At 37.4% G+C, this 27,508-nt stretch overlaps 1 protein-coding gene across 4 annotated transcripts in view; it reads right to left on the bottom strand.

The window, feature by feature from the left end:
• UHRF2 (ubiquitin like with PHD and ring finger domains 2) overlaps window positions 1-27,508 on the bottom strand; it is a 72,963-nt gene that overhangs the window by 9,448 nt on the left and 36,007 nt on the right. For 2 of the 4 annotated variants that reach the window (XM_030236985.2, XM_030236984.2), the window contains exons 5-9: window positions 22,837-22,946; window positions 13,909-14,095; window positions 10,878-11,001; window positions 10,360-10,467; window positions 6,945-7,049 (exon numbers count right to left, since the gene is read on the bottom strand). In XM_030236985.2, coding sequence (XP_030092845.1) covers window positions 6,945-7,049; window positions 10,360-10,467; window positions 10,878-11,001; window positions 13,909-14,095; window positions 22,837-22,946 — 634 coding nt within the window. The remainder of the gene's footprint in view (window positions 1-6,944; window positions 7,050-10,359; window positions 10,468-10,877; window positions 11,002-13,908; window positions 14,096-22,836; window positions 22,947-27,508) is intronic. The other 2 variants (XM_030236986.2, XM_050986515.1) reach the window with 2 other exon arrangements.

Here is a 27,508-nt window from a genome sequence, read left to right on the forward strand (position 1 = left end):
AATGAATTTTTATAGCAAAGTTCTGAACATCTATGCAGTAATAAAATTCAGTCCATTTCTTACCACTATTAAAATTCTGACATTATTTAGGATCCAGTGCAAGACTGTTACACATATTTCATGACTGACAACAGCAGAAAAAGAGAAGGTTAGAAAGAGAAACACTGGTTGAACAATGCCATAGATAAATTATAGAAATTAGGTTCATTTTATTTTGTGTAGGGAAAACCTAGCAGAAATTCAGCTGAAGTTATCTGTACATAATAAAATCCAAGTGCTGTGAAGTTTAAATGTATACTCAAAACCTAGCAAAGACATGTATAAATTCTGCTTTCTTAAAATAGGCTACTTAGTCTACTAAATAAATCTCTAAAAACCAACAGAAACAGAATGTAGTTCTATTAAGGACAGTATACTACATGAAGTTGAAGTATGAAGTAACTTTAAAAGACCAACCAGACAAGAACCTTTAACTAAGAAAGGATGTAAAATAAATTGTATAAAATAAAATATCACAGGATTGGAATTAATCACAGAGTATGTTTCATTTTTCCGTGATTGTCAAACACAATGCACAGATCACACAAGGATGATCCTGATAATAATATAAAAAAGGATGGATTTGCTTCATGTATCACAATCATTCAAGCAAATCACATTTTGACAATGAATAAGAAGCCTGTGACAAGTTCAAAAAAATGGGAGAACATATCTTGGAATGTCATGAGTCTAGCATGGCCTGGGTTTTGTAACAACAAAAGAAACATGGACATCTTCATGATGTGGCAGGGTGGGAAGACTGTTAAGGCAGCTTTTAATATACAAACAGAACTAAACTGAAACCAGAAGATGATTTATTTTCCCACTATTTAAAACATAATTTTGAGATAAATACTGATATAACATATATATAGGAATGTGCAAAAATATATGAAAGACAGAAACACTTCATATGAAAGCAAGGAAAGACAGGACAGGTTCCTGACAAACTTTTGTTTATCAACTACCAGGTTGTAGATAAATCTTCTTGAAAAGAAGTATGGAATAGACTTATTTTTTGGTGTAACAGAAAAACATAAATTAAGGACAAATTGCTATAGACTTTAGCCAAAAAAACTTCAAGAGACAATGCAGAAATGCAACAGTATTATACTTGCACACACTTCTATGGAAAATAGGTTAAAGGTAAATGGCCTAAACCCAACAAACTTCCAGCATCTTCAAAGAAAGACTAAGAAGTTTTCTAGTGGTAGTCTAAGCACAGGCAAACTGAAAACATTGTGCTTGAAGAGATACAATGGATAGAAGGTCTATGCATACATGCTCACCTTCTGAGCATATCCCACACTTCATGGGTTATATTTGCTTCTCTTTAATTATCAAAGTGCTCTGTGCATAAAAAACAACTGGAAATCCAGAGGAAGAAAAATGGAGTATAAAAGGAACAATTATGTAGCATAAATGTTACAGGTCAAGGTACAAGGATTTTTCAGCATCCTCCAATGTAAGAAAGACTCATTGCTGCTTTATTTTCTAGATAAACTATACTCCTTTTTTCATATCAGATATATTAGGGAAAAAAAAGGATTTTAGGGAACAAAGACAGTTTCTAGAACTGAAGGAAAATGTCAGAGATCTTGCCATTGATCTGGGCTGGATGAAGATAAATTGGAGGACATTTGAACCTCTGATATAACAGCAACTCTCAAACAAGAGAGGAAGAAAGCTCAAAAGAACTCATAAGTGCTTGTAGAGAATGAAAATCAAAAATGGCAAAAGTAAGTGATGCATAGACCCAGTGTCTAAAGGGTGGAATAAATGTGGATATGAATGTGCCTATGACAAACAGGAGTGAAATAGGGACACTGGTACTCCAGAGACATACTGGGACACCTATAGTACCTACTTTCATTTGGCTTAGAGTGTTTTACTTTTGAAGTGAAATATAACAGGAATATTCACAGCTTATTATTTGGGACTATTAGAGAGTAATGACTCATCAAAACAATTTCTCAACAGCTTTGAGTTCTATCTATAGATAATACAGGATCTCCCAAACACCTACAACAACTTTTAACTGAGAGCCAGTAAAAGATTGGTAAAGCTATTTTTGTCTGAAGAGGATCATAGAAAGCAAAACTGAAGACAATGGTTCAACAGTTAAAGAAAACATATGCCAAAAGGAGTTATTGATGTCTGTATGTTCTCCTTGAACAAACAAAATAGCTGTCAAAAAGACCATCAAAACAATCTTATCTTTTCCCTTCCCTTCTTCCTACATTCTTTCCATTTTCTTACCTTAAAATATATAATGCTGCCCCTTCTCTTCTTTTTTCCACAGCTTAATTCCGCTGCCTTGCACCAAAACTGTCTTTCAACAGCTAGTAAGTACTTTGTTACTCTTTCTTCTCTTAATACCTTCTGTATGTCCCTTTTTCTTATGTTCTGTCCATAAAGTTATTTCTTAACCATCCTGTTTGTAAAGTTTGATCATATTATAGAGCAAATTAACTTCAGCCACAGTAGCACTGACCCAGCATCTCCTGCTGAGGCATGTGAGTGGAAGACAACCTGAAGCTCTAGTACTACAAGCCAGTCAGCCTCAAACAGCCAGTACAAGCAGTCAGTCTGTTGTATTAAATCATACTCCACTGTTCAACGTTGTAATATAATCAGTTGTAAGTCTAACAGAGAAATAATGTAGAATGAAGAAAGTAAGATTTTGAATTCCATTGCATCATTTGACCACATTATTTCTATGGATTACTTTTATGCACCAGCTGATAGGGATATTAGGTACTTCAAGTTACTAGAATATCAACTATCTCAAGAGAGATCTCAGTTATTTTCTCTCTCCATTAACATCTCTGCTTTTGTGCTCAGATTTCAAAGTTGGGTTCCAACAGATAATGCAAAAATTGTATTTATCAGAAATAGGCTATTACAAACACACTCAGATTTTCTAAATGAGTTCCAACCTTCAGTTTGAACAACAAATAATGTTTATTGGCTTTCTTGGTACAAGAAATTCTCAAATATCATCAATTCATCTGTCCCTCATCAGTTTGACCTCAGTAAATGTAATGAATTAAAGGTGAGTTTGATTATATGATATAGCAAAATAAAAGGCACTAAGCCTTTTTAAATGAGGTTTTTAAATCCAAGTCAATTATTAACTATCAAGCAATTACATTTGAGAGCATTTTCTTTCCCCAGTAGTAGGGATATCTGAAACTGAATCATGTCATCATTCATCTCCATTAAACTCTATATGCATAAAGTGCTGACAGAATTGGCCTATCTGCCCATTGTGTGATTTATTTTTGATAATTTCATGGTTTAACACTGCAGTAAAAGGTGACAATTGAAGGGAAAGGGCTAAAGTACCAATTTAATTTGTAAATCAATCAGAATCCCTTGCATTAAGTGCAGAGCCTGAATACATAATAATTGTTCTTGCTGAGTCTTCCCCACAATTGCCCCTGATAGCAAGAACCTAGCGGTTTCACAGCACATTCCACCACAAAGAAAACATTTCACCATTTTAGTGTTCACTAATGTACATGTCTGAACAGAAAGAAAGACAGCTTCAAAGCAGGAAACAGCAGAAGGTAGCTACTGGTGATGGAAGTAGGGCAACATTTTTAAAAGATCAAAGTCCTAGTAACTACTGTATGTGAATTCCTTTCTGGGGTTTTTCTTACTCCTTTCCATGCAGTGTCCAAAAATGGCGGATTACCAGGCTTTTAAACTGAACATTAATATGTAAACAATTCAGGCTACCCAGTGTGGATTCATAATCTTTTGTTCCACTAAAACTCCGTTCTGACTTGGAACCAGGTTCGCCAAAGACAGTCTTTTCAGGTCAAAGACACTTTCCTGTAGACGGAGTTTACTTAAGAGATATAACAGCTTTTAGAGACAGCATTTTAGAATTATAGTTATCTTTGATATCAGCTGGATATCCAAAATTCATTTGTTTTTTGAGGGAAAAAAAATCCTGCAATCTGTATGACTAATTTAATTAGCCTACTATAATTCTAGTTAAAGCAACACATTTAAAATCCAAAAGATGTGCATTTCATATTAGACATTCATTTCATTAAGTGGTTTATGAATGTTACATTCCAGGCAGTGAATGCGTTTGATATAAAATATCAACAAATCTAAACAATGAGTATGTTGCCTGGAGTCACCTTTTGAGTCATTGCAGTCATTATCTTTTGTAGTCTCTTTTACAAGAAGATGCGACTGCTCACTCCAGGTATTATTCTCCAAGAGATTCTGAATTTCAGTTCAGAGATTTCCCATATGATCCTGTGCAAAACAACACTTACAGAAGAAAAAATTTTTGTTTGGATTTAACTTGGTTAATTTACCATCTTTATGACACTGCCTCAACCCAGCAGAAACATGAATCTGGAGACTTTTGACAATTAAACAGCAGCTTCAACTTGATATATTAAAACAGAGACACAAGAGGGAAAGTTTTCAACACAAAAGTTAAACTTTGTCAGGTACTTGATCTGATGAACAGACAAATAGGAATATGTTGATCATGAACACTGTGATTGCACAACCAGTGCTAATGTCCAGAATCTAGTGTGTAAATGTTAATCTGTTCTTAAATTGCTGAAAGACTTCTCAATTTCTTCAGGTTATGCTCCTGTTATGGTTACTATCAAAGAAATACTATCAAAGAGATTAGCAACATTAACATATGGAAAATAAAAGCTAACTATAAGTAAGCCATGTAACTTGTCACTAGAATTCAAAGCTACTGATTTTCAGGAGAGAGATTTATGTGCAAATATTTTATGCGCATGTAATTAGAAATGAAGATAAAGTGTCATGTACACAACAATTTCACCCAATGCTCATTTTATAAGCTATGACTGTACCTGTTCTCAATTTTCAGGGTAGATCTGACAGAACTGATAAAACTTGTTATTAATGTTATTAATCTCCAATACATCCAGAACATCTGAACTTCAGTAAAACTGGAGAAAATTCTGGGTCTCTAGGATTATAAGTAAAAATGTCATGATCTGAATTAACTCAAGTTAATTAGAAAATTAACTCAAGTTTCCTGCAATGTATATTGTAATTACTTTACTCCAGTGTGGCTTTCTTGATTTTAAGCAATAGGAAGTGCATTAAGATGGCACACATTATCAGTGTACCTAAATACTATATTAAGTTTATGAACAGTGTAATACCCCTCCAAAATTAATTTATTTCTCAATTTTATAAAAGTTTACATACAAGCATCTTTGTTGCACCACTGAAATTCAGTTAAGGGTCACCTCTCTTTTCCGGTACTCATACAATAAATAAATAGATGTGAGTAGAGATTTTTATGTGTATATTTTATTTCAAATAAATAAATCTCAAATTTCACATCTCAAATTAATTAGATACTGTACTTAGGATACTTATAAATACAGGACTGAATTTTTCTGTGTATGTTCTTACAGGAGTTTAATCTCAACCTTTTTAAAAAAAAAAACAGGGAAAACAGAAGTAATTGGAAGACAAACCTGGAACATGAAAGAAGAAAAACTAGCCTCAATTATGTAAGTGGGAAAAAACCCCCCTTGTATTATTAGTTTAGAAAACAGAAAAAAACCTGACATTCATGTAAGTTTTTAAGGTATTTTTTGGCAACATTTTTCTATGCCTTTTCAAAAGTATTTATGTGTTTCAGGCTATGACAGTGTTTAGGTATCTACAAACCCCATAGTCAGAACATCACTTAGGTGAATGGAAAAGGCATGCAGAGGATCGAATTAAATTTACTAAATATTTTGAATTAAATAATTACCACCTCAGAAATAAGGGGACATCAGTATCACCAAAAAGAATAAAAAAGAGGAGTCTTCAGCATCCCAGCACAGCAGATACAACTACTGTGAAATGGTAGACTGAGAGCCTGGGCAGGGATAGACACTAAGGACACCGTATCCAAACTCCAAGTACCTCCTCATGCCACTTGTTCAAATAGAGACACACCTTCCTTCAGAGGCAGCAGCAGCACCTGGTAGATGCTGTTGGCAAAGAATATAGTACATTCTGATGCTATTTCATTCATGCTTTTTTTTCCTTTAGTGCCCTTTTCCTTGTGGTTGACAGCTATGGTAATTTAAAAAAAACCAGGTTGCTTACTGCATTATCCTTCACCTCATCCAAGATTCAAAATTCCACTTGATGGACTGGAACTGCAGTAAGGGATGTACCTTGTGTAAATATTATTTAAATGAAGAAAACTGTATTCTCTTCATAAATAAATGTTGACCAGCACCACAAGATGAAAATTGACAGTTACTCTTCTGTTTAGCAGAATAACTGCTTTTGTTGTTCTACTTAAATGTTAACACCAAAGTCGATTTTTTTCCCAGCACCTTTAGGGATCATAGTACAAGATTCTGAGAAAGAATCTGAGGAAGCTAAGAAGTTCTGAAAGTGCTTATTAGCAGGAGCCAAGAAATTTCAGAACTTCATAGTATCAAGTAACACGTATCTTCTATTCTTGCTTCATTAAATTAAATTTATCACGTAATCAGAAATATTGTTTGGAATGTAATTAACTTGTGACAAAAGCAGAACATATAACATTATTTGCACACAATTGCACTATCAGATTTTATATTACACTCAATTCAGACTCCAAAAGTATACTGAAATGTAGCTACCCTAAAAAATGTCAAATCCAGTAACTGACATTTTGCTTTAATGTAGATCTGAACATAAGCATCCTTAAAGATTTGGTAAGATTTTTCTCTCCAAAATTCTAAGAACTACTTAATTTAGCAGTAGTAGATATTTTTTTCCACAGTCATATCTACCTAAACATTAGCTTTAGATTAACCATCAAATATAACTCTATATTTACAGACATTTGATGCATTAGAACAGCAAGACCGTTGCTCACATGAATGACATACCACTTCATCTTCAAATCCCCCAGCTAGTACGAGTGAATAAGCTCCATCATTACTACGTCCATGGATTCCACCAACATGGGGCCTGTGAACACCTGCTTCACTCACCTGGAAACAGAAAAAAAGCCAGTTTATAGCAATTTTTTAAAAGACCCAGTCACCTACAACCACTTTTAACAATCAATTTTCTGCTCAAAATATTGTACAGAGGTTTCTGTGTCAACAGTTAATGCAAGACTGCTATTAAAGGTGTGAATTCCACTGTTTCTTCAGGAAGAAAAGCTAAAAGTAAGAACACCCAGAAAACCAGCAGACAATGTAGCACAGTGGTGACACTGGAAGATGTAAGGGACTCTTTCTTCTTTGGGGAAAATCTCCAAGATTTTTTCCATAAGCAGTACACAAGACTGTACTCATTGCTATACTCCACTTGCACAGTCATTTAGAACAATTCAAAGGAGAAGGAGATCTACCAGCTTGGTAGCATTTTACAATTTTTAACCTAGGAAGATCCCAGTGTAAAGATAATTTTGTCAGGGGCTTGTAAGGTAACACACTGTAAATGTAACCAGTGGAGAGGAATATTATCGGACTGCTTAAGAAAACAGAAGAAGCCATTGCAACACCACATGGATCTTAGACTAGTTCTCCAACCAGGATAACTCTCTGGTAATAAATGTTCAAGTAATCTGCAGCCTGGCCATCTGAAAGCTGCAGCTGTAGCATAATCTGGCAACATCATTAGAGTCTGCTGGATTATCTCTCCCACAAAAATTTATTTAACAATGGCTTCAAATTACTGATCAATAGAAAAGCTCCACAAACAACCTTTACAAATAAAATGAGACTATATATTAAATTATGCATTTTCTCAGTATGTTATGATAAAAGTAGTGTTGGTAGAATGAAGGCTTCCAGCATAAAACCAATCACACTACTTCTTTCTACCTTCATATCTTTTTCCAGACCTTGATTTTGCCTCTTTTTCTTGTTCTGCTTCTCGCACTCCTGATCTCCTTTCCCAACCTACAGTTCTAAGCAACTTTCAAGGGAGTCTATATTCTTCTGCTATAGTCTTGAAATTTCGTAACACAATACATCAAAGATCCAGCTAGTCAAAAGTGCACTTTTTACCAGATTAGAGCTGTGCACAGTATGAAAATCATGCAAGGACACAATAATACTTCCTTGCACAATGCTTCCTGGTTGATGTTCATAATAATGTATTTATTTTCCTGACTCTTCTTTTCATGATAATTTAGTATTTGATTTATTTTTCTGATCACTATTAAAATGACACATTTTTTAAAATCAGCTATTAGAATCTATTTGGTAAATAACAAGAAGTGTAAGTAGCTGAAAGCCAATTACAAATTACACACTTAGAAATCTTCCCTGCCCCATGTTTGCTATCCACAACTTAGCACTCTCACTTAACTTTATCAGCTATTTGCCAATTTTTCCAGACCATTTATGACCACGCTGAATAAAAAGGCCCCACTATTGCATTCCTCTTTCCTGTTGTATCAAAGATTCTTTAATTCCTTCCTCCCTCCCTTCTTTTCATTTTCAGGTTTCATCAATTAAATTTAGGTTTCTGGTAGGTGATTCACCCCAAAGATGAACACTGATAAATAATTCATGCCAAAGATGCTCTTCAGATGCTCTCTCCAGAAGAAATGTTTAGTCAATTTCCTTCTAGGGAAAAGAGAGTTTGTGTTATAAAAAAACTATGCAAATCAGAAATAAAGAAGTCTTTAAATTCTTATACAGTCACTAAATTCTCATGGATTTGCTGAGACAATCTTATTTGTCATAAAAAAACCTAGTTCATATAAGAAACAAAACTGTAATTTAACTTTCTACATAGAAAGAATTTCAATTAAAAAAATGACAAGGTGATTTGTACTCAAAATAAATTGTCTTTTGATATTTAGTCCATATATATATATTTTATATATATATATATATATATATATATATATATTTTATATATATATATATATATATTTTATATATATATATATATATATATATATGCACACATATATACACATATACTATATATATATATATGTACTATATATATATATATGGATTTTCTGATGAAAGCAGCACTCTAATTATGTTGGTTTTTCCTACCAGTACTAGAAACACTTGGAAAGCACTAGCTTTTGTCTTACCAATAGAATTCATAACAAAATGTAAACTAGTAATTCCAATTACTATTGAAGCAGTGAAAATAAAAATTGATTTTGATACTTTGAGTTTACCCAAGTGATTTTAGAAAGCTCTCTTACTTATTAGACTTTACATAATCTGGCACCCAACAAAAAGAAAGCAAGTGATGAAAAGTTCACAGAACAAATCAGAAGAGGCGCTTGATTTTTGGCTGCTCCTCCTCAAGCAGTTTAAAACCTCCTGGTTTTATTCTTCTGAATATGACAGAAAACATTCAGTTCCAATCATTTACACATGCAAGAGACAAAGAACTAACAGATTTAGAAAACAAAGAAGTATGTATTTTCGTGACTAGAAACAACAATGAAAAAATGAAAGATAACCCGAAAATCATTTCAGTTGGATCAGGCTGGAGCAAAAGGGAGAAAGTTTGTAGCTTGCCAAACACTACAAAACCAGAAAAAAAATCAGTACTGGCACAAAATGCATCTGTCCCATCCTCCCTGCTTTGTTTTTTCCTGCCTTTTTTAGTATTGGCACTGTGCTTACATAACCAAAATGCAAAATTGACTAGGAAAATTAGCCCCCAGTCTACTCCAGATAGGATTATTTTTCTGTCAGTTTTCTATCAATCTGGTTTATCACAGAGCCTAAAGAATATTTGAAACAGAAAATGAGACAGTTTAAAAAACCACCAAAAGCTGAATATATAGTTTATTTCAGTAGCACTACAGACTTGCACAGGCTTAAGCTGTTCATCAGCCTAAAAGCAGATTTGGACATCCATTATATATGACCAAAACCAAATTGACCTACAGTCAATTCACAGTGATAACACATAATGTTCTCAAAATCTGCAGTCTACACCCCATTCATGGGATAATCAGCTCAGGTGAAGAAAACTCTTCAGAAAATACTTAACTCTATTCACTAAATATCTGACTTAAAATTTTAACATGTGAAATATGTTTATCATAATTCCAACAGACTTTTTACTCAGTTGTGTGTAAAAAGTTTAAAAAAAGTATTTAAAAAGTGTATTAAAAAAGTTCTATGGTAAATCAGTATAGTTCAACCTTCACTACAATCGGCATCACTTCTGATATTGGAATTATAATGTATTTGTGTTACTTAGTCCTGGTGAAAATGGCAATTGTTAATTGGAATTTATTTTAGCCCAACCCATTCATTATTATTCCTACTTCCTTCAATTACAGCTAATACTGAAACAACATACCTGAACTCTGAATTTCCAGGTTGTCCCAACAGGAACACCAGGTATAGGCCCATAATGATTTGAAGGAACAATAGTGCATTCTTTAGTGCGACCAACACAGGCCATGCCCTAAAAATACATTAGACAAAAGTAATCAGACAAATGAATTGCAATATTGAAGAATATTTGTAAATTCAATGCAGAGATCATGAAATCTGTCTATTATAACAAAAACATATTTCAAAATATGTTAACGACTGTTAAAAGGAATGTTAAATTAAGTAATATGTGGTTATGGGTTTGGGAGGGGAGTTGGGGGTTTTCTTTTTTTGTTGTTGTTGTTGTTGTTTTTACCTCTAGTCACCTTAATAATCCTTCCACTGCTTTAACTGCCAGTAGACAGCAGGCAGGATTAAACATTGTCTTGTTGTTTGTGCAACCCAGTACTGAATTTTGTGTAGTGCATATGTAAGCAAAATTATAGATGTAGCACATACATGAACAATCAGAGTAACAGCTGTTTCTAAAACACACTCTACCTTTCCCCAGTCTCTCTGGCTTTCAGTACTGGCAGATGGCATCTTTGCTTTCTTTTTACTCTGTTTGAGCTTTTCTCCAGCCTTTACAACTTCATTAGAATCATTTTTGCAGGAAGGACAATACCTAAAAAAAGGTTTTAGTAAATTCTCAATTAACTGCATAATAATGGCAATACATTTCTGGTAGCCAAAATAGTGTCTATTTGGTTTTTTTGACTGAATGTTTCAAGCTAGCAAGCATATACCAGTCTTAAGCAGCTGAAGCCTACAGCTTAAAAAATGAACTCAACATGAACAAATACTGTCAACTTTTTTAAAAAAGGGTTTTCAATATCTTTAAAGGTAGAGCGCTAGTTGCAAAACATTTAACTATTTTTTCTCACATGATATATGAGAGGTGCCCATGGCTCCTGTATTGTCTCTTCATTTAGTCCTCCTTCATTAACATCGTGTAAAGGAGAAGATAGCTGAGATTAAAATATGCTGCTAACCAGTACTCATGCTCTGTTTCTGTCTCCTGCCCAGTCTACCCTTATTTTTGCTGGCTGTGCAACAAATTTCATTGCAGATTGCTGATCGTCAAACAGAGCCAAGGTATGACATAATGTATACAGAAACACACAAACACACGCACTCATTTACTCCTCAACACTCAAGCCATTTGGAATATAATGCTGGGGATCACTTACACTAATGCAAAACCATTCTGGTAGGAAAGAAGAGATACTAGTATACACTGACCACAGCAGAGAGAGAAAAGCAGTACAGTGGTCGTTCTGCTGTTTCCAACAATATTCTTATCTCAGTCCAGGAATAACAATACATGTCCTTGTTTCTGGCTCCCATAGGGTGGATTTGGTCCATACACAATTAGAAGAGGAAGCCTGATCTACATTAACGTTGATAACCTCATTCAGGAAACAAAAACTACTACTACTACTTCTACTGCTACTAATACTGCTGGTTCGGATTTATTAAGTTTTTTATATGGATATGAATAGAAGAATTAATGACTAAGGTCCACAGAAATAGATTTCACTGTCTCAGTAAAGGTGTTGGACCATGATAACAATGAAGCCACATAGATTAAAAACTAATAATGTAAGATGCTGAAGTTATGATACCATGACTTTGACAGCTATTACAACTGCTTAAAGAAAAAGCATATAAGACCAATTAAAAGAACAAATATGACATAATGCAAATTCACAAGGTGAAGTCACATGGTGAATTCCATGTTTTTTGATAGTATAACAATATTACCTTAATAGCTTTTAAATTGCATCTTGTAGGGACTATTAGATACTGTTCCACATACAGAGTTAATTCATCTCCACAAAACTTATCCTTTCCCAAACTGAAGACTTAACCCCTGAATAGAGTTTGCCAGATTTTACGCTCTAAAAACACGAAATGGAAGTATTCCCAATTCTGAAGCAAACTGCTCCTAAATTAATAATCAGACAACCATGACTCTTTCCTAGTATGCAGGAAGAAGGGATGGCACAAACTTCTTCTTTGGTAGGAGATGCTGCTCTGCCCAGTGCAAATGCACATCTCATAATGACAAGCATTAAGACAGTACAGGACTAGTGACACTAAACATCTCAAAACTAGCTCACATAAGCCAGGCCCACAATTGTACCTCTACCACTCTGTGACTTCATTCGCAGATGCAGCTATCTACTTACAGACATATATTTTAAGGGGCTCCTATTGTTAGTTACACAGTAAACAAAAACAAGCTAAAAAGCTTGACAGCCATTTTCCAATGAATTTTAATTACACAAATTGAACTTCTGGAAATTCATAATTTGGAGAATGGACCATGACTAGCTCTGGAGAGGAGAAGGTGTTTGCGATAAAAAGGCTTGCCATGATCCAGCCATGGGCACACACAGCCCAGAAAGCCAACCCTCAGCCTGGGCTGCATCCAAATCAGGGTGGGCAGCAGGTCAAGGGAGATAGTGATTCCACCCCTCTACTCTGCTCTTGTGAGACCCCACCTGCAGTGCTGCATCCAGATCTGGGGCACCCAACACAAGAAAGATATGGACCTGTTGCCAAAAGCCTAGCGAAGGGCCACCAAGTTGATCAGAGTGCTGGAACACCTCTGCTTTGAAGACAGGCTGAGAGAGCTGGGTGTGTTCAGTCTGGAGAAAAGGTTTCAGGCACCTTCTAGCTAATTTAGATTTTAATGAGAAATTCTTTCCTGTGAGGATAGTTGCCCCGGAAAACAGGTATACCATCAGGCATTAACCAATAAACAGGATCAAAGCCAGTAAGGTGTAGGAGATTTGAGTTATTAATCTAAAGAGAATGTTAAAACTTACAAAAGATTTACACAGATTTTGACAAAAATATAATCACAAGGTTCAAAGAAATTCCATGTAATGTATTCATAGACATCTTAAGACATTTAATGAAGTCTATGGAAAACTTTATTAGAATAAAATTCTATTTATTACTCATTTATAAAGGATTAGCATCTCAAGTAAGTCATTGGCAGGTGATAAATATGAACAGTGTAAATTGTAGACAGCTAATAAAGACATAAGAAATGAAGAGTAGCAATGTGGTGCTCCTTCCATAGCATGAAAAATGAATGTAGTAGAGGCAACAAAGAGCACAGGGGCAGCAGCAGGGACAGAGGATGAAGGGACAGAGAAGTGTGAGCATAAGAGAATTGCTCAAGCAGTAAAGCTTTTAAAAAATGAAAAGGCTGAGGAACAACAACTGTCGATAAATACAATCAGACTAGGTAATGTCCCAGAAGATCATAACGACCATAATGTATAAAATGAACATACCAGTCTTGAAATGTCATAATGGCCTTACTACTAATCCATTGTGAATGATTTAAAAGAACTATCATGACAGAAAACATAAGCCTTATATTAAGTAGATGGATGGAAACACCGCAGAATTTAAAAACATCTTCATTATTTTCTCTCATGAGGTGCAAATATCAAATAGAGGTACCATGTACGGAATGTCAATATGGGTAAATAAATCATCCTTGTATATTTACCAGTCTTCATCTTCTGGTATCTTGCTTAAAGGAGGATTCAGGCAATATATATGATAAGCCATATTACATTCATCACACAGGAGTTGCATGTGAGCATCCTGTTTGCCACCACACAAGTAACACGAACAAAACCGGCACTCCTTATCTGGATCAGCCCTACAGTGCTTGCATTCAGGGCCACTTTTTCCTGTCAAAAACAAAGAAATGTCAAATACCATGTATTTCAGCAAAGTGAATTACTCTATGGTCTCATGAAAATGCTTTTCTTTTCTTACAATGAGGTATTTATTTAGGCCTTATAAGATTCTTAATGCTTTTCTTTTCTTACAATGAGGTATTTATTTAGGCCTTATAAGATTTCTTCTGCTGTATAAACAAGACATAAAAATCATGACTAATCATCAGCTTCTCTTTTTTTCCTGCTCCAAGATGTACCTGCATATTCTCCGTAAAGATGAAGCTTTACTGTCTTTTGAAGCTGTACAGCCTATCAGTTCCTAGTAAGTACGCTTGGATAACATAAGCAATAAAAAGAAATATTTCTTTCATGAGTTTATTCTTGAATAGAAATATGAGGTGGATCCTTGATGTATCCAGAGGAGTTCTGGATACTTTAATGTTTTTCCTAAGTATACCAAGAAGGAAATTAATGACTAAGAATTTGCAGAAACGAAGCCCCTTTCTATTGAAGAAGAGCATGCCCTCCCAACTAAATATACTTTACAGAGAAATTGGTCCATGCAGTTGTAGGTTATCAGTGTAAATATCTGTGAAGAGAAACTCCAGACTGAAAGTTTTATAACAAAGGGGGACTGGAATGCAAAGCACTGTAATGTAGTCTTTCTGGAGGACCTTGAACAGTACGTTTTTCTTCAAAAGTGGAACCAACTAGACTTAGAGTGGGAAGAGGATGGAGTTTTGATTAACAAAGAGTCAGGGGCTGCTGATGAATTAAAAACTGACAGGGGAACACCTGCCTCAAAAGAACTAGAGCTTTTTCATCTAAAATGCTTACACAGTTGATAGACCAGTTGAAATGCCTATACACTAGCACATGTAGCATGGGTGCATCAGAAGAATTGGAAGTAACTGTACAAATGGAAAGTATGATTAATCACAAATGCTTAAACTTGGTGAGACAAATCACATGACTGGAGCACTCCAATTGGCTGCTACAAATTGTACAGAAGGGACAGGCAAGGAAAGGGGGGGGCAGGCAATTTGCCCTCTCCATGGACTTCACAAACCCATCTTTGAAAACCAGTGATGAACAGGTCAAGAGCCTGTGGTTGTAAATCAGAAGCCAAGCCAATAAATAAAATCGCATGGTTTGTGTTTATTATCCACCATTTAAGTGAGGGGACCCTGTTGACTAAAACTTCTTACTTCACCTGCAGGAAGCATCACTCTGGCAGGATCTGATCCAGCTGCAGGGACTTGTCAGGACAGTCCCTGACATCTGCTGGAAAAGCAGCTCAACAAGATGTAAGCAGTCCAGGAGTCTCCTGGACAGCATCAAGGATAATTTCTTACCCCAGGTGACAGGGAAGTACTATTGCACCTGTTGCTTACTGACACAGATTAACTAACTGGAGAGGTCAGGATCAGTGGCAGCCTGGGCTGAAGTGGTCATGCCTTGGTGGAATTCATGATCTCAAGCATTATGGACCAAAGAAAGATTAAAGTCACTACTCTGAATTTTAGAAGCCTCAACTTTTAGTTACTTTAGGAATTAGTGGATGGGACCCTCTGGAAAACTGAACTCAGGGAAAAACAAGCAGAATAGAACTGTCAGATCTTTAAGGATGGTTTTCTTAGAGCCCAAGATCTCTCCATTCCCACCAGTGAGCATTGAGGCAGGGAAGGCAGGAGACCAGCATGGCTCAGTAAAGACCTCCTGGACAAAGTCAGATACAAGAAGGAAAAGCACTGGACATGGAATCAGGGACAGGTATCCTGGGAAGAAAAGAGAAGTGCTGTCTGGTTGTGGAGGGACAATCAAGAAATTAGGAAAGCTATGGTATCGCTGGAGCTGAATTTGGCAAGGGATTCAAAAAATAGTAAAGATGGCTTCTTATAGGCATGTTTCTCAGAAACTGAAGATTAAAGAAAATATACACACAAAATCCCCTCCCCTCTGCCCTGTCCCCCAGAATAGGACAGAACTAGTCACGATCAACATGGAGAAGGTTGAGGTATGCAGCAATTTTGTTTGCCTCAATGTTCATTAGTAATCACTCTTCCCACATCTCTCAAGTCCCTGAACTTCTAGACAGGAACTGGGGAATTGAAGTCACTCCTGGCGTAAGAGCAGATCAGATTCAAGACCATCTGAGAACCTGAACATAGACAAGACCATGGTACACAAGGAGATGCATCCCAGGGTCCCGAGAGAATTGTTTGATGTAGCTATTAAGCCACTCTTCATCATATATAAAAGATCATGACAGTCACATCATGTCTGAAAATTCACAGCAGTCAGGGTAAGATCTCTGTGACTGGAGAAAAAGCTATCTCAACTATTTTTAAAAAGACCAAAAAGCAGGAACCCAGGAGTTACTGACTAGTTAGCCTCATCTCAGTGCCCAGTAAGATCACAGAGCAGAGACTCCTGGAAGACATGTCAAGATATGGAAGATAGAAGACTGGTTAAAGACAGCCAAAATGGTTTCACCAAGGGCAAATAGAGCCTGACTGGCAGTGACCCTCCACCATGGACAGAATGCATCAATTGTCAAAGGAGAAGCATAGATGTCATTTACCTGTCTGTAAGGCTTTTGATTAGGACCCCCACAAAATTCTTAACAAAAATCATAGATTTATAGAATAATATATGGGGATCCACAAGAATCATTCACATCCAATTCTTGGCCCTGCAGAGGATATCCCAAAAATCCCTCTGTGTCTGAGAACATTGTCCAGAAACTCCTTGGAATTCCTGCCAGGCTTAGTGCTAGACCATTTCTCTGGAAAGCCTGTTCAAGTGTCCAAGCATCCTCTGGGTGAAGAACCTTTTCCTGATATCCAAACCTAAATCTCCCCTGACACAGCTTTAGGCTATTCCCTCAGCTCCTGTCACTGGCCACCACAGAGAAGACATTGGTGTCTGCCCCTCCTCTTCACCTTATGAGGAAGCTGTGGAGTGTGACGACTGCCCTCAGTCTCCTCCAGGCTAAAGAACCAGGCAACCTCAGCTGTTGTCCTTATAAGGCTTCCCTTCAAGGCCCTTCACCATCTTTGTGGCCCTCCTTTGTGACACTCTCTAGCTTTATAGCTGTCTTACATTCTTGCTGCTAAACTGAAGAGAGATGGGTTTGATGAATGAAATGTTAAATGAATAAGGACTTAATTGGATGGCCACATTCAAAGAGTGAATGGTCCATATCCAATGGTTCAACATAAAAGTGAAAACCTTTAAGTAGTGGTGTTCTTCAAGGTCATACTGAGAACACTATTATTTTCTACCCACATCAAGGACATACCCAGTGGAATTGAGTGCACCCTCAACAAGGCTGTAGATGAAACCAAAGTGAGCAGTTCAGTTTATCACAGGATCATTAAAATTTGAAAATATCTTTAAGTCTAACTACCAACCTAGCACCACCATCATGTTCAGCATTAAACCACATGCTCAAGTGCTATATCCGCTCACCTTAGAACACTACCAGGGCTGGTGATGTCACCACTTCATTAGGGAACTTGGTTTAATGCTTAACAACCCCTTCCACAAAGAAATTTTTCCTAATATCTAATTAGTACTCTCAGGCAAATTATATGACTCCCTTCAGTACCTCAATGTCCTTCTTGGAGTGAGGGGTGCAGAACTGAACAAAGGATTCAGGTGTGGCTTTCCCAGTGCTGAGTACAGGGGGACAATCCCTGCCCTGCTCCTGCTGGCCACACTGTTGCTGGCACAGGCCAGGATGCCATTGGCCTTCTTGGCCACCTGGGCACTGCTGGCTCATGTTCAGCTGCTGTCACCAGCACCCCCAGCTCCTTTTCCTGTGGGCAGCTTTGCAGCCACTCTGCCCCAGCCTGTGGCACTGCCTGGGGCTGCTGTGACCCAAGGGCAGGACCCAGCCCTGGGCCTTGTTGGACCTCACAGCGCTGGCCTTGGTCCATGATCCAGCCTGTCCAGATCCCTCTGCAGAGCCCTCCTGCCCTCCAGCACTCCCTACCAGCTTGGTGTCATCTGCAAACTGAGGGTGCACTCAATCCCTTCATCCATGAAGAACATAAAACAGAACTGGCCCCAGTACTGAGCCCTGGGGAGCACCACTGGTCACAGGCCACCAGCTGGATGTATCTCCAGGCCTGGCCATACAGCCAGGTTTTTACCCTGTGAACAGGCTGCCTGTCTGAGCCACGGGCAGTTTTTCCAGAAGAATGCAGTGGGAAACAGTATCAAAGGTTTCACCAAAGTCCAGGTAGACAACATCCACAACTTTTTTCTCAACCATTGGGTGCACTGCTGGCTAGAAGATGAGGTTGGGCTAAGCTGAACCTGCCTTTCACAAACCCCTGCTAGCTGGGCCCGATCCCCCGGCTGTCCTGCACACGATGTGTGAGAACACTCTGGATAATCTGCTCCATGACGTTCCCCAGCACTGAGGTCAGGCCTGTGGGTCCCTGAATACTCCTTCCAACCACTGTTAGGACAGGTCCAGAGGAGGGCCATGAAAATGATCAGAGGGCTGGAACACCTCTCTTGTGAAGGAAGGCTGAGAGAGATGGATTTGTTTCAGCCTGGGCAAGAGAAGGCTTTAGGGATACCATTGTGTAGCCTTTCAATACTTAAAGGAAGTTTATCAGAAAGACAGGGAAAGATTATTTACAAATATCAGAAAAGAGAGGGATAATGGACAATAATGAAAACTAGGAGCAATTTTAAATTGAAAGAAATGTGATTTAGACTGGATACAAGGATGACATTTTTTTTCTTGTGAGGGTGATAAGACACTGGCACAGGTTACCCTGAGAAGGTGTGGATACCCCATCCACAGGTGTGGAGCCTTTCAAAGTCAGGTTGAATGGGGCTTTGAGCAACCTGATTTAATGAAAAATACCCCTGCCCATGGCAGGGGGATTGGACTAAAATATCTTTAAAGGCCCCTTCCAACTAAAACCATTCCATGATAAGAAGTGCTAAAACAATGCTGTTTGAATCATTGTTTTTAAGATAAAAAAATTTACAATTGAAAAATATAAAAGAATCACTGAGGAGGGAAGATTACCAGCTGCAGAGAGAAGGTTTAGTGACATGACTTAAAAACCTGAGAAATAAACATGTAAAGCTACCAGCAGTAACTATTTTCAAAGTCTTAAAGGCAAAAGTACACTTAAATATATACTTCTAAAAAAGCCTCCAAAATCTATGAGAATATTGCTTCTAGTAAAGTGTAGCCTAGAAGACTTATCATGCTTTCCAAACGGAGGTAGTCTATTAGTTTCAGACTTCTCTCCAAAGGTTCGTTTGAAGAGAAAGAACAAATTTTACATATGCTGATGAACAAATCTGAGGGTTTTCCAGCGTAGCTATGGGTAAACTCACAATCTGTGCAAGGTGGAAACACCAGTTCAAGTCAGACTAAGAAATACCAGATAACTGTTAACTCCTTTGAAAAATTTTAAGTGATGACTGAGCATTCCCTATGGAAACCCTGTAGTCTACTTGATCTAGCTAATAATATTCAACATGAAATGGCCTATTTTTCTGTAGCTCTGGGCACCACGCATTGTTTAGGCCTATGTAATTAACTGGTTTCAGTTACAAAATCAGTTTCTTAGGTATTTTTTTAATAGGAAGAGAGCAAAAAATACCTACATATTTTAGTTCCGTTAAACACTAGTTAAGTTCTCTACTTTCTTCAATATACAGACAAACTACAAAGTGTCATTTTCATGATATGACACATTTTTCACATTTGTCTTTTAACCATGCTGTAAGTCATATGCACGAACTATAGCTGCACTACTGGTCACATCAAGACAGGTCTGTTCACCTCAACCAACAATGCAGAGTTTAGTTGCATAAATAATTTCATTTTAACTTTTTTTTGCAGAAGGAGATAGCACAAGTTTGGATTCTGATGGAACTTATATATGTTGATATCTAGGTATTATTTGCATGTTGCATATAAATATTTGTAAGATATTTACAAATATGTTGCTTCTTAGATTTTTTTATTTCTAATATAATTTTCTAAAGGCTTAGCCTTACTCCTTTCCTCAGTTGTAGCATTTTACTTCCACTAATTAATTAGAATATGACTTTATTTTTAATTGTAATTGCTAAATGTATATTAACATCACTTTACACATACAAAACCTAATTATTATGTGACTGTGCTCAAAAAATAATAGTTTTTCTGCAGAGATAACCTACACTGTTTATCTGATAAAGATTATTTCCATAGTAGGCATTCTATCTTTTGACATGGGCATGCAGAGTAGCTTAATATGGACAAAAATATAATCAGTGCATTTGCTGATTGTGCTTACAACAATCTCATAGAATACTTAAGGCCAAATAATTATTTTAATTTAATCTGAAATTAAAATTAAATAAAATAGTAAAATTAAGTTAAAAAATAATAAAAGTAATAAAATTCTGCATCTCTCCATAGTACACAAGCTAAGGGAGCAGTGTGCTGATAGATAGGTGTATATGTATTTAACTTTTTTAATACACAGTACAATGTAAGTACAGTCCAGAAGGAAAGGCTACACTGCTGGTTATAGCATACAGCTCAACTGATGTGCGCTGGGCATGTCTGAGCAAAGGCAAAACAACTGACCTGGCTAGAAAACCAGAATCACATGAACAGGATTGTGTGGTGAGTGTTGTCTTCAGGAAAAAGAGCAGTTCAAGAAATAAGGCTGAATTTCCACATCAATTTATTTTTCATTACTACACTTTGAAAGATTATATTTATGACTAATATTTATTTATTAAGATTATAAGCAATATGCTGAAATTAATAAGATTAGGACTAGGAACAAAATTAAATAAAACATACATAGAGGTGCAAATCTCTACACAGATGTCAATATTTGGGTAGTTTATGTAAAGAAGTTACAAATAAAGAAACAGCTCTCAACACTGGAGGGAAGGAGCTGTAATAGACAGTGAAGGTCTTGACTCTGAAACAATTAGAGTGGCAATCACTGTACAAAGTATAGGCTGGTGAGGCCACCCCTCAAATCCTGTGTCCTGCTTCGGATCCCCCATTCCAAGAAGGACATTGAGGTGCTGAAGCATGCCCAGAGTAGGCCAGTGAAGCTCATGAAGGCCCTGGAGCACACATCCTGTGAGGAGCAGTTCAGGGAGCTGGGGTTGTTTATCCCGGAGAAAAGAAGGCTCAGGTGACCTGAGACCTTATTCTCTCTGCAACTACCTGAGTTTGTAGCCAGGTCAGGGTCAGGCAAAAGGAAATGGCCTGAAGCTGGGCTCAGGGAGGTTTAGATTGGTTATTAGGAAAACGGCTTCACAGAAAATATGGTCAAGCACTGGAAGATGTTGCCCAGAGAAATGATCGAATTACCACTCCTGGAAGTGTTCAAAAAACATGCAGATGTGGCACTTAGGGACATGGTTTAGTGGTGGATTTGATAGCCTTAAGGGTCTTTTGCCATCTAAATAACTCTATGATAAGTAAATACTCATGTGAGATCAAATAGCATCATAGTAGACAATTTTGTATAGTCAGCAATAAGGTAATTACTCATTTCCTTGACACATCATTTTAAAAGCTAATTCATTACGCAGTAGCTGCAGGGAAGAACTAAATGAACTGGAATAATTCTTTATGCCATTTTAAATGTTGCATACTTGCAAAATAAAGAGTATGTAAACATAAACCAGTATTTGTAGATTTTCAACTTTCTTCCACTGCAATATTTTTAAATCAAAACATGCTTTAATACATTGCAAAGATCTTTTAATGTGACCATGAAAAAATAAAACAGAGTGGAATATTTTCTTTTTTAGTAATCTAAGGGAAGTAATTCTTAAACAATGAAAATGCATAATGAGTTGAGAAATTGACATTTTTACTTTAAAGAATACCACAGGGAATGGTATTTGCTCCTCCGAAAAACAGTGATTTTTATTTTAGACAACAAATAAACATTAATCAGACTCATTGTTGGGCACTGAGAGCCACCTACAAAGGTTCTGAAGAATTGCATGGAGTCAGGAATGTAATATGTAATTATATATAATACCTACTTGTAAACCTGCAGTTCAATCTTCAGTGTTGCTATCACAAACATTTAGCACTCACAAGTTTAATATATTTACAAACTTAGGCTAAAATGTCACACTAATTTTTAGATAAACTGCCACTAACTCCTTATTGTGGTTGTGGGGAGGTTAAGGAGGTCTGGCATAGTAACTTTTTTAGAAGCTCATGCAGGGTCAACTAATCCAAACATGAATTATCCCTTTTTTTTAACAGTACAAGCAGCTTTAGAGCAAAGTTCCTTATCTTTTTTTTCCCCCTGACAGAATGACAGAGTTAAAATGTATTACTACCAACTAATTCTATTTTTGGCATTTGATAATGTATTAAAAGCTTAAATTACATGTCAGTTGCAACAGCAGTTTTGGTGGCCTGAACACCTCTCTAGGAACTTAAATGAGACTGCAAATTCATTCTGCACAGTTCATTTAGAGCATTATCAGCTGTTTCCTTTTTTCACCATTTATGACTGATAGCACTAAGATCTTACTAGTTTCTGAATATATAAAGTAATACAGCTACCTTACAGCAACTGTATTTTCAGAACAGAAATCTAAAGATTTTTCAATGCAATTACTTTCTTGAACACAAACCAATTATTACTACTATCTCTGCATGCTGATATTTTCTAAAGAAACATCACTCAATTTGTACTTATATTAAAATAATTTTAAAAAATGCATACTTTTGAAATCTCCATCCCCAAATGTCAATGGATAGGCTCCTGGCTTTTCAATCTTGTACATTTCCTCTATAAAAAGGATTTTACAATCATTTATTGTGTCTTCTGGACCTCTGAAAAACAAAAAGAATAAAAAGTACATTCAATTTAGTTCTTCAGACCTAGACTGTGTAACTGAAAAGTGATTACACCTTCCTGTTAAATAGGAAAGAGCAAATATCACACCTATCTTCAAGAAGGAAGATTGATGACAGACTAATCAGCTTCAACTCAGTCCCTGGGAAAGTGAATACTAGTTGCCTGTGCCACCATTTAGATTTAGACAGAAAGGAATTTCATCATGTTTGACAAAGAAAAATTCAAGTCCTGGACAGAGGGAATACCACTACCTGCTGAGTGTCTCTGCCTGACTGGAGAGCAGCTTGGTAGAGAGAGACCTTGAGGAACATTTAAAAAAAAGCTGACCATAAACCAGTTATGTGCCCTTGCAAGCAAAGAAGGTCCACAGTTTCTTGGACTACATTAAGAGCAGCACTGCCAGCAGGTAGAGGGAAAGCAAATGCCAGTCATGACTCAGCCTTTGTTAGGCCAGGTGTAGGCTCCCCAGAGAACACAGACATGGGTTTACAGGAGTGGTTCCAGAAAAGGGATACAAAAATGACTAATAGGCTTGATACAGAAGTGTTTAGTCTAGAGAACAGAAGGGTTATGTGAGGATGGCTCTTACCTATGTTCATAAACAGGGAGCCAGACTGCTCTAACTAGTCCTCTCTCAAGATAAGACATAAGAGATACAAATACACAAAAAATGCATTTTGCATGGCAAGAGTGAATTTTCTTTTTACAGTGGATTGTTCAGAAATCTTGCTGAATAACCACCCATAACATTATTAAAACCCCAACTACGCTTAGTCCTAGAAAAACTGCTCTGGCTGATCCTACTTAAACAATATCATGAGTTCCTTTCCATCCTTGAAGTTTCTCTTAAATGTATACCTATGTTTCAACACCACTCCTTTATTCTTTTTATTTTCATAATGCTTTGTCCAATATTGTGCTCACGACTACTTTCCACCACTACACCAACCCACCGCTTGCCTTTTTGCACTTAAATTTGTTTTCTTCTGTTCTTCCTCTTCTGTTTGGACTTACTTTCCTCAGGAGGAAGAAATTAAACTCTAGAAAACTTCTAAATATCACCCCCTAAAAAGCAAGTCAAAAGACTCTATAGTTCCAAGTGTGCATGTTTATTAGAGAAAGGACACTTACAAATACTTAAGATATAGCTTATGTTCTAGAAAACCAAACAAAACCCTCAAGATCCAAGTCAACCCATTCTTCACCTTCAAAATATAATTTTACAGTTATGGTTAGGACACCCAAAGCATTTGAAATTTTAACACTTTTTACTTATGCTTTTTTCTGTTGTTGTTAAAGCAATCAATGTTTCAACACAAAATTAATTGAAATATTAGGCTGTACTTTTTGAAACCTAAGCAATAAGATAAAGTAGCCTTTTTTCATCCCTGACAGGATACTTTATTTCAATTCACCTACAAAAATCAGTCTAGCATGGAAACTTCTAAGAAAAAAAAAACCCACACATATTAAGTGCTTGCTTAAAGAAAAGACTACTCCATTATCCTCAGATAATATCTGGCACTTCAGTATGTCTTTACTGACAGTTATCCAACATGGCTTAATTCCCTTCTAAAAATGTTTTTATTGGCCAAACACAGCAGACTAGACAAAACCATATCTTCCGGAATACAGCATCTCAAACATTATTATGAAAGTATAGTACCACAAACAAACAAGAAATGTGACCTGAAAGACAGAAAAGTAGTTGGAACCTAGAGAGCAAGAAAAGCAGCAGAAAATTTCAAAAGACCTTTTATGACTCTTAATTGTTTCTCAACTCTGGAAAGCCACATACAATACTGTACTGAATTATAAATAGTCCTACTATGTCAGGTTTCAGTAGAAATTCTTATTGATTTGTAGTAACAAATAATCCAAGACACCACAACAATAATGCCACAAGACTTCTAGAAAAGAATTCTAGAAGTCTTGTGGCATTATTGTGGCATTATTCTAGAAAATATTAAATGTAAAGGCTTTCACCTACTCTTATTAAAATATATTTGTATCTACACAGATTGTAATTCAAATGGAAATATATCTTCAATTTTCTGCCCCTCTGCTGAAATTCACTGTTTTTTACATATCTCTCCTTTTGTCCATTTAGATGAGAAGATGTGTGTTTAGAGCTGAGTGGAATAGTAGGTGGAATATTCTTGATGCAGTTTAATTAGTGTTTAGTAAAGGAGAGTAAATGCCTTTCCCCAGTCTTCTACTTATTTTTCTTTTTATACAGCCCAAATACTGTTAATCTTCCTTACACACTGCTGGTTCATATTCACCTTGCTTTCTACCAAGACCCACAGATGCTTCTCATCAAAGCTGCTTCCCAGTGAGTACTGTTTCAAGTTCAACCAGCTTCAACCTGGGTTGTGCCTTCCCACGTGGAAGAAAACTGTATTTATCCATCTTAACTTTCTTGAGTCTCCTGCCATCCGTTCCTCCTCAGCTTGTTCAGGTCTCTCTGCTTGGCAGTACTACCCTGAATTTCCATAAATTTACTGCATCTGCAAACTTGGCAAGTCTGCAAGTCAGTATTGTCACAAAATACTGAACAGTACAGGTCCTCAGGACACATTCCTGCAGTTCCTTGCCTGTCATCACTTCCCAAGTAGCATGTAACTTACTAACCACTATCCTCTGAGTCCAATCATTATATGTTTTCTTTTTCTAAACCCACCTGGCTGTCCATCTTCCAGTTTACTACAGGAATCACCAGACTGGGACAGGATAACGGGACACTTGCACATTGAATTAAATTACAACTTTTGCTCTATCCTTGGTGTTGGAGGTTAGGTTTCTCTCTGTTTCATTTTATTTAGGGAATTTTTTTCCTGTGAGTTGCTAGGAAACACTAACATCTGGGTACTTAGGAAAAACAAAAGAAGCAGCCAAGCTCAGGGGAGGAGGGCATCTGGTTGCACTTCTCTTATCTGGGAGATTTTTTCCAAGGAGCAGATACCTCGAGAGCTACTACTTAGGGAATTCACTGCTACTGCTAGAGCCCAGCCCAGAGCTGCTTCTTCTGCCGTGGGGTGAGCCTCTGCTCATGAGAGCAGCCACTGAACTGAGACTTTATTATCACCTACCTCACTAAAAGGGAGACCTATCACCGTCTGCTCAGGTGCCCGGGAGCTTGAACTCGCCCCTCTCTGCCCTACTGGGAGCCGGGCTGCTCCTGTCCCTCCCCTGCTGCTCCCTCAGCAGCGCTCCGAGCTTTCGCTGCACTGTAGCCCCGCATCCCCTGCGAGCTGAGATGTCCCGCGGTTCCAGCCACAGCTCCGGAGCTTCTGATACATCTTTTCTACCAATGGGATTTTTGCTGATTCCTGCCAGCCCAGCTTGCTGTTTCTGAGAGTCCTGCTGGAGCACGGGGCTCGGCTGCCCCAGGGGTTTGTGAAGCGGAGCCTCTCTGCCCTCCCTGCCCGTCTGGGCCCAGCCGCCATCACCGCGCGCTGCCCGAGCCCGCGCCACAGCGCCCCCTGCAGCCGCGGGGAGCCACCGCACCCGCCCTGCCCGCCGGGAGCCAGCAGCGCCCCTGCTGGCTGCGGCCGGAACTGCACCGATGGGGAAGGCGCCTGCGGCCGAGAGAGGGCTGGGACCGGGATGTGCTCTGGTGGGTGCTGGTGCCGTAGCTGTTGCTGTTTGTTTGCTTTATCACACAAACTAGTAAAGAACTCTTATTCCTACTCTCATATCTTTGCCTGAAAGCCCCTAATCTCAAAATTATAACAATTTGGAGTGAAGGAAAATTACATTTTCCAATCCAAGAGAGGCTCCTGGAAAGACAGGTGTCTACCTGTCTTTCAAACCAAGACATTTGACCACAGAGAAAATAATTTAATCAGAGAAGGCAGATGACCTTGTAAGGCACAATATGCTCTTAGAAAAAGATTTCACCTTGGCTATTCCTAATCATCATCACTTCACCAGAACTTCACAAAAACTGTCCCTTTTCTCCTGAAGACTGAAATATGGCTGACTAGCCCTCTTTTAAAATGGATGCAGAATTTGCCTTTCTATAGTCGTCAGGGACAAAAGTCAAAGTGGTATTATTAAAAATAAAATGTCTGTTGATATAAGCTGTGCATTTAACCAAGTTTTGATGCACAGGATTTACTTGCTCCTTTTCCTTGGGATGATTGCCTTCCAAAGTCTTACCCTTTTCACCAGCAGGACTAAAAAGATCTTAAATAATTTGGCTTACTCGTTGGCTCTCTCTGTAAAGCAGACTTGGTTTGCCAATAAAATTCTGGAATTTCAAAGAACAGTATACTCATAGTCCAAAAGACTTAACACAAATTACAAGCATCTAGTCACTTGCCCTCCATTTTAGGAAACCAGCCTGAAACAATCAGTTTCTCCATACTGCTACTTAAGAAAAGGCAATATGCAGGGAAATGACACAAAGGACAAATCAGTCACTTTTTATGTTCTCTTTCTAAGAAAAGGGAAGTATGCAGATGAAATATATGTTCCATATCAGGAAATAATTAGGGACAAGAAAAACTTAAAACAGTAATCCTTCAAATCC

This window comes from Serinus canaria, chromosome Z, assembly GCF_022539315.1.
Source record: "Serinus canaria isolate serCan28SL12 chromosome Z, serCan2020, whole genome shotgun sequence".
In the NCBI taxonomy this organism is placed as follows: domain Eukaryota; kingdom Metazoa; phylum Chordata; class Aves; order Passeriformes; family Fringillidae; genus Serinus; species Serinus canaria.